This window comes from Astyanax mexicanus, chromosome 6 (genome assembly GCF_023375975.1).
Source record: "Astyanax mexicanus isolate ESR-SI-001 chromosome 6, AstMex3_surface, whole genome shotgun sequence".
Taxonomy (NCBI): domain Eukaryota; kingdom Metazoa; phylum Chordata; class Actinopteri; order Characiformes; family Acestrorhamphidae; genus Astyanax; species Astyanax mexicanus.
This window is the reverse complement of record NC_064413.1, coordinates 30,194,155-30,202,621: the sequence shown is the minus strand read 5'-3', so window position 1 is coordinate 30,202,621 and position 8,467 is coordinate 30,194,155. Positions and strand designations below refer to the sequence as shown.

General features: G+C 39.2%; 1 protein-coding gene across 1 annotated transcript; it reads right to left on the bottom strand.

The window, feature by feature from the left end:
* Positions 1-1,199: 1,199 nt before the first annotated feature.
* Positions 1,200-7,864, bottom strand: trhra (thyrotropin-releasing hormone receptor a). The gene is made up of 2 exons (XM_007254494.4): positions 6,776-7,864; positions 1,200-1,679 (listed from the first exon to the last, which is right to left on the bottom strand). The coding sequence occupies exons 1-2, from the start codon at positions 7,574-7,576 to the stop codon at positions 1,251-1,253; spliced, it is 1,230 nt and encodes a 409-aa protein (XP_007254556.3). The 5' UTR covers positions 7,577-7,864; the 3' UTR covers positions 1,200-1,250.
* Between the last annotated feature and the right edge of the window lie 603 nt (positions 7,865-8,467).

Genomic DNA, 8,467 nt, shown 5'->3' with positions numbered 1-8,467 from the left:
CTTTTGGACTTTTGAAGATTGGAATGACTAAAGGTTGGTCTAATAAACATTGATTACATTGATTATTAGAATCAGGTGTTGGCACCAACAAAATGAACATTTTGGGCTTGTTAATCCAATCAATAATCACTTGAATGTCACAGACTTTGGGTGTTGTTGCTGACCATGTGTATCCCTTCATGTCCACTTGTTACTTCCAGCATGATATTACACTATGTAACAAACTAAAAGTCATAAGGAATCACCTTATGAATGCTGCCTTTCAGTAAAGTTCCTTTCCCATGTGGACGAAACAATTGATTTATTTTATAGCCATGAAGAGACACTGTACTCTATGCTGTGCTATTAATGTGTGGAAGTATGGAGCCCCAAGTGACCACAGTGACTACAGCAAACCTGCCCCTGCCATCTCTGTGTAATGTAAGCTTCAAAGCCATCACTGTAATAAGTCTCTCAGGGATGAAGCTTTGATAGTGATGTATTGTGCAGTTGCTACATAAACCCCCTATGAACACAATGTTGTAAATCTTCTGGGCAGAACAATTGGAGAGGTAATGCTTGCTTGCCTGGGTGCAAACTCAGCCTTGGCACTTACTTGATCACCTTCATGTTACTGATGGTGTTTTCCATCATTTAAGACCACCGAGTGTATTCTGCTTCCATGGCAGAAGAGTCAGTACTGTTTTAAACTCTTATTGTGGCAGCGTCAATTATACTAGGGGGCTTAAGAGAGGGTTTCCAGCATGCTCAACATTGCTCTTTCAGTTTTGTTGAGGCTGTTTGTTGGTGGCACTCCCATTGGCGTGGCCGATTCAGTTTATTTGGGTTATTCAGTCTCCTGGTGTTGGGGTAGAGGGTAGAAAAGGGTCTCCACCACTGCAGCTGCCATTTCAAGAGAGAACCACTGCTTGGTTGTTGTTGTTGTTGTTGGTCATTTCATTATCCCTTGCTCTGTTAAAGAAAGTTGCTGTACAGGAATAGGGCCTAGACTTATTAATCCATCCCTGGTGACACCACAATATAATATGGATGATCATCATAAATCATCATAGTCCATTAACAGAGAGTTTTGCTATTTTTAAAAGACTCGTTTCTAAAATTGAATTGTTGGACACTCTTAAACATAAAGCTTTTTAAAGGTTGATGGTCTGGACTTGACATTTTAGCATAAAGCTTTTAAATAGCTTTTTAAAAATTCACATATCGATAAGCACTTGCAAAGTTACCCCTCTCTTTTAACCCTCCTGTAGCTAGGCGTTAGCTATCATGCTTTTACACAGCGAGGACTCCTTAAAGGAAAGACTTTTCTTTCCAGCTAGGAATTCTTCACTAGCTCCAGGTAGTTCCTCCATTTCTGTAGTGAAGTGATCTGGGCTTTCTCCATTAGAGGTCTCCTTGATCACACTGTAAGTCAATGCCACACTGTATGCGGGTGGCTTCTCTAAGTGCTGGGGCCCACAGTGGCAGAGCTTGCGGAAGGCGGCGCGGAATTTCTGAGACATGGCGTTGTAGATGACCGGATTGATGGCACTGTTCAGGTAGATGCAGATTCGACAGAAGAGCACAAACCAGGTGTCGAGGTAGGGCTTCTCCAGGAAGGAGTTGACCACCACCAGCGTGCGATAGGGCATCCAAAGCAGGGCAAAAAGGATCACCACTACAGCCAGCATCTTCGTCACCTACACCACAAACAAACAACATGTTACACTGTTAATTGAGGAATGTTGAATTCCCACACAACCTCCAAGCCACCCCCTGTGGTAACCCTTTATAGTTGATTTACATACTGCCCTACCTACTGTAATTATATACCAACTAGATCTGCTGTAATATTTTTTCCCAGTCAGCTTTATGAGGTAATCTCCTGGAATGTGAGCTTTCAGTTAACAGCTGTGCTGAACTTGTCAAGAGTTATTTGTTTGAATTTTCTGCTGTTTGCTTAATATGTTTGAGAGCATCACGTTGTAAAGTTGTGAAGAGCCGTATATAATAATAATAATCCATATTCCATAGAAAGTTATCAACTTATCGGTTACTATATGGGCATGGCCTCAAACATTTTTGCTGTCCAATAAAAGTTATTTATTTTAAGCAGCAGTTGTTTTGCTATTAGTAGTCTTTAAACTTGAGACTATGAACAAGTGGTCTTGGTCTCATCTCGGTCTCAACCTCAATTGGAATTGGTCTTGCCTTGGTCTCAGGGAGGTAACATTTGTTAGAAACAGAACTTTTGTTCTATATATTATGTAATGTTACACTGTATTTTAGAAAACTTAAATTATTATTAATAACAATGAATGTACAAACAACGTAAATCTACACTCTACAGCCAATATGTGAGTAATTCTGCCCTGTTTGTTATTTCTGAGTGGAAAACACTGTATGAGTGGAGCTCTTCAGAATCTGCATATTCAGCACACTAATTCCTCATGGAAAAGTACTGAACTTTGTAAATGTATTATTTTATAGTGGAACATGAGAACTGTTGGAGTTCTAGTGATTTGACTGCATTTGGGCTGCTTTTGCTCTAGAGATTCTTTATTAATTTACTTGATTTTCTCCAGTCTGTCTTCTGCAGTTTGGGGCAGATTGGGGCAAACTAAATCTGAATTGCGACATTAAAAGCGATTTAGTCAAAGCAAAAATAAAATTAAATGCATAGATGCAAATAAGCTTAGTCAGCCACATATACTATTTAGGATATCGGTTCTGAAGAGTTTGATTAAACATGGATACATGTCTTTTAGTGCACCTTTCAATTAAGCTGTTCCAATAACAATTTGACGTGATTTGCTTTATGTTTTATTACTCTGTTTCTATTAATAAAAGTTTGGAATGTAAGCCTAAATTTCAGCCTTTAAATTACAGCTCTGGAAAAAATCAAGACCACTTTTTTTAATCAGTTTCTCTAGTTTTACTATTTATAGGTATATGTTTGAGTAAAATGAACAATGCTGATTTATTCAATTACTACACACATAATTTCTCCCAAATTCCAAATAAAAATATTGTCATTTGGAACATTTATTTGCAGAAAATGAGAAACGGCTGAAATAACAAAAAAGACGCAGAGCTTTCAGATCTCAAATAATGCAAAGACAAAATAAAAACAAATTCATGTTCATAAAGTTCAGAACTAAAGAATTCAGAAATCAATATTTGGTGGAAAAGCCCTGGTTTTTAATCTCTGTTTTTGTTATCCTCCACCAGTCTTACACACTGTTTTTGGATAAATTTATGCCACTCCTGGTGCAACAATTCAAGCAGTTCAGCTTGGTTTGATGGCTTGTGATCATATTTTCCATATCCCTTTTGATTATATTCCAGAGGTTTTCAATTTGGTAAAATCAATGAAACTCATCATTTTTAAGTGGTCTCTTATTTTTTTTTTCTAGAAAAATTTTTTTTTTTGCTATTTTCAGTTCTACTGAAAAGTTACTAAAACAAATTGTCCCTTAGATGCTTTTAGCAATGGGTGAGCTCCTGTTTACTTTGCTATCATTTATCACCTTTAATATAATTTTAAATAAAAACATATTTCATATAAAAAATCTCATAGTTAGCAGCAATGGTCAATTGTGGATTCAAAAAACTTTTCATTTAAGTTTTACATTTCAATATTTGCCAGTGTTTGCTGTTTTCCCACATTTAAATATAGAGATAATCATGTTTAAAGAGCATGTCCAGGAGCTCCAGGTTGCATGTCAGGTGCAACCTGGAGCTAATACAATCTAGAGTATCTAATGACTTTCCCGCCCCTCCCCAACCAGCTAAAGTGACTGGACCCTGGGGCTTCAGCCACACCTATAGTGCATAGGCTAATCTGGCCCCTTAATAGATCCCTATACTACCACCTCTATGTTTGAATGCTGGAAGGGTGATCTTAATTACAAACACTGTGTTGGGTTTAAGCCAGTTATAAGGAGCCGCGGTTTGTTCTCTCCATTGAACAGTATCTCATTAACAACATGACATGTTAATCACAGTTGAGAAGAGCACTGATGCTTCTTTTAAATGCTTGTCTTAGCTGGTGGTGGAGAGACCCACATTCCTTGGAAGCTTTGATGGAACTTCTAGGGACTTCCTGAATGATTTTCCACTTGACCACAAAGGACATGTTGGTAGATCAGACACACAGACAGGGAAAATCTGCCAATGTTCCTCTGGAATTTCTCCTGTTTGTGATTACTCAATTTGCAGATAATAGCTCTGACTGTGGCTGGGGGATGCGCATCAGAAATGTTTTTTCCATCACATATTGAATTATTTTTTTTCCTCCTGCTTTTTCTGTATTTTTCCCAATGTCTATAGTGGTGGATTTAAAAATGCTTTTAAAATTTATATCCTCATTAATTATTATTTAAAGAAAGATCCTCTTTATCTAATATTTTTTCATATTGTGTTTACAGATCTCTATAAAATCATTCACTTAAAAAAAAGCCAAAGCCAGCAACCTTTTTTTTTACAGCACTGCAAATGACCTGGAAAACGCATGCAGTTTTCAGTTCCTGTTTTCTTGCTAATAAAATGCTAGATTACATAATATTGTTATAAAAACTAATTTTGCGCAATTTAACATATTGTTCCAGACGTTATTACAATAAATTATATTATTGTCATTATAAGAGATTTCTTTGCCACTAATTTAAACATAAATATACAGGGCAGTTTCCCAGACAGGGATGAGCTTCCCTGGTTAAGTAAAAAAACATATAGCAAAAAAGTATTGAGCCATGCCCACATACTGAAAAATAAACTAATAATGTATTTCTTTTTGACAGGCCTTGTGTCCACTGCCTATTACATGCTACAATATTGTACACACATTTATTCCTTCCTAAAGCATGTTTAAAATATGTAAATATAACATACATAAAAAGTTCTATACACTGCCAGTCAAATGTTTTAGAACACCCCTATTTTCAGCAGTCCACTATCAGTACCTTATGGTCCAGACAATCTGTTTTTTTATATATATTTTTTAGCAATGACTTTATTACTGCACTTTACCTGTTAGACTTCTAATTAATTCTACTCTTCACTGCTGAAACTGAGACTGAGCAGTGTTAAGCTGAGCTAAAGGAGTGTGGGACAGCCAGACCTCTTTTGAGTCTTTTGAATGTATGGGAAACAGTTCTCACTTCATCTGTAATGTCTTTTAAAAAGGCTTATACTTTGAATACGTACAGAGTTATCTGTGTTTCTATATCTTTTTTTAAGTAATTATGATGAAAGTGTGATTATGCTGTGTGTTTTGTAAATTCTGCAGTAGAGTATAGTGCTGTTCTGGCACTGCAAAAACTGTAAATTGGATTTTTTTTGCATCAATTTGCATTGTTAAAGACCAACTTCAGCTGGTATCTTTTGTTCATTTTTTAGTTATTACTTACTTTTATAAAATTTAAGTTCACTGGATTTTGTACAATTTCAGGTTATATTCACTCAACCTGAGGAGCATAAATGGCTAAAATGAACAAAGAAAAAGGGTGGTGTTCTAAAACTACTGACCTGTAGTGTGAATGCATGTTTAACCGTTGGTTGATGAATGTTGGAACAAGTGAAAACAATGAATAATTTTGCCTATACAAACCAATTACATTTTCGAAAAAAGGAATAGAAAAGGACATTTAGGCTATTGAATGTATGCCATGGAAAAAAACATGACAATATCAGCTCTGGAAAAAAATATGAAACCTCTGAAATATAATCAAGAGGAAGATGGATGATCACAAGCCATCAAACTAAGCTGAACTGCTTGAATTTTTGCACCAGGAGTGGTATAAAGTTATCCAAAAGCAGTGTGTAAGACTGGTGGAGGAGAACATGCCAAGATGCATGGAAACTGTGATTAAAAAACAGGGTTATTTCACCAAATATTGATTTCTGAACTCTTAAAACTTTTTGCATTATTTGAGGTCTGAAAGCTCTACATTTTTTGTTATTTCAGCCATTTCTCATTTTCTGAAAATACATGCTCTAAATGACTATTTTTATTTGTAATTTGGGAGAAATATTTCTGTAGTTTATAAAATAAAACAACAATGTTCATTTTACTCAAACATACCCAGCTGGCACACAACCGACCTTCAATGTTGAAATATGGTTGAAATATGTTTGAAGCAAGTTGTTTCAACACCGAAACAACTTAAAAAAAAACATTTAATGTTAAATGGTTGTGCAAGCATTGACATTTTAACATTGGATCAACATAATGTCCTCAACCTTCTGCCTTTTGAATTAGCATTTTACATTTCATCACTATACAGTTTAAAAAAAAAAAACTGTTTGGATGGAGGGATGAAAAAGTGGTTATATTCCATTTGCAGTTATTGTTTTTACGCACCATTACTTCACCATATGCTATGTGTTTTACTGTTGTGTTTTTAAGATCAGATTTTGAATCAGATTGGTAGAGGTGGGTAAGATTTTTTATACTCAGCTTTACTACAGTCATTAATATGTTTATTGTTATAGTTTTAGTGAGCTATGGTTTATTAAAGATTGAACGTGCAACGTTGAAACAATGTTGCCATGTCAACATTGATTCATTTTTCAAAATCAACACCAAATCCAACGTTGATTCAACCATAACATCACCGAAATGCCAGCTGATTCAGAAACTGAGCTAAGTGATCTCTCTATTTTATCAGGAGTTGTATATACTTTTAAAAACTTGCGAAAATTCGGCCAAAATCTTAATTTGTTTAGTTTGTCAATCTGACTTTTTAATTTACAATGGGTGCATCCTATAATAACAGGATATAGTCTCACACACCTGTCTCCTGGAGGTGGCTGTGGTGCTGTAGGAGGAACTCTTGGCTGCGCGCTGGGTGCTGCTGCTCGTGCTCGTGCTCTTCCTCCACGCTTTGGAGTTCTCTTTGGGGTCTGAGGGCAGCGGGTTGAGCATCAGGATCCGGGCGATCAGGCCGTACAGGACGGTGGCCAGCAGCAGCGGCAGCACGTAGAAGAGCGCGAAGTCCGTGAAGTAGATGGGCAGGTACTGCGTCCTGGACACCTTGTAGGCGCAGATCACCACGGTGGTGTTCCCGTGCGTCTGCTGCTCCAGGTCGGCCAGGCAGAACCACATGACGCAGTAGAGTCCGGTGAAGGTCCAGACGAGCGCGATGATCTTCTTGGCGCGCGAGAGCGTGCAGAGGGACTGCGCGCGTATCGGGTGGCAGATGGCGATATACCGCTCCACGGTGAAGGCCGTGATGGAGCAGGAGGACGCGTTGATGCCCACGTACTGCAGGTAGGTGATAGACAGGCAGCCGGCGTAGCCGTACACCCACTGCTCGAACAGGCTGTCGGTGATGTTGGGCAGGCCGGCCGCGGTCAGCACCATCAGGTCCGCCACGGCCAGGCTCACCAGGTAGCAGTTGGTGGGCGTGCGCATGTGCTTGGTGGTCAGAACCACCAGGATCACCATGGCGTTCCCGATGATGCCCAGACCGCACACGAACAGCACCAGCAGCACGCTGGCCGCCTTGTACTCCACGCTGTGCGCGCTCCACGCGCTCTGGCTCTGGTTCGCGCTGCTAAACAGCGTCGCGTTCTCCACCGCGCTCTGATCCATTCTGCTCCGGAACGCACGCGCTCAGCTAGAGGGGCTAAACACGCAAAAAGCCATCCCTCGTCCTAACAAAGACAATAAAGCCAGAAAACGTCCCTAAAGTTTTAGCACACAGAGCATAAAGTCTTCTCCTTTAATTGAGCTCCATTCTTTCCTATAGTGGAATAAAGAAGAAGCGCACTGAGTGCGCAAACTTGGCTCCACAGAGCTTCCAGTAAGACTAGCTGTACACCCAGATGCAGACGCAGACTGGGCGGGCGGGCAGACGGGCGCGCGCGCGTGGTGCTGCTGCTGCAGGAGCGAAGCAGGAATGTAATGAGGCTGCACGTACCGCGCGCACAGTCAACACCTCCCCCCTAATCCCAACCCCACCTCACCTGATTATTCGGCAGTAGTCAATTAAAAAAAAAGTTGATTGCAAATGGCAGTGTTGCCATATATTTCTAATTGCAATACACTACACAAAGTGCTGGTGAACAAAACTCATTGGGGGAGGGTTAGAGGCTACTCCCCCAGTTCACACGCAGATTAATCACCAAAATTGACAAGACATAACAGATTGCATATTTTTTTCCTCACTTCATATTATGGATGGTTGATCTTGCCCTAAAACAGTACCAATATATAATTTTGAACTGGGTGGGTGTGGTGCGGTCTCCTTTCAGAGAGTTTAATCCGATTCCAGGTTATGTTCAGTCAGAGAGAGAGAGAACGTTTTCAGTCAGAAACTTCACTTCATCGTTTTTTTTTTGTTTGTTTGTTTTTACTATGAGTTAATAAGCTTCTGAGCTGAGTTTCTCCTTCTGAAGTCTCCATTGCTGTACCAGCCGCTCATGTTCAGTAAAACTGAGCCAGATCCTCTTTCACAGGCTGTACTTGTGACATAAGGACATA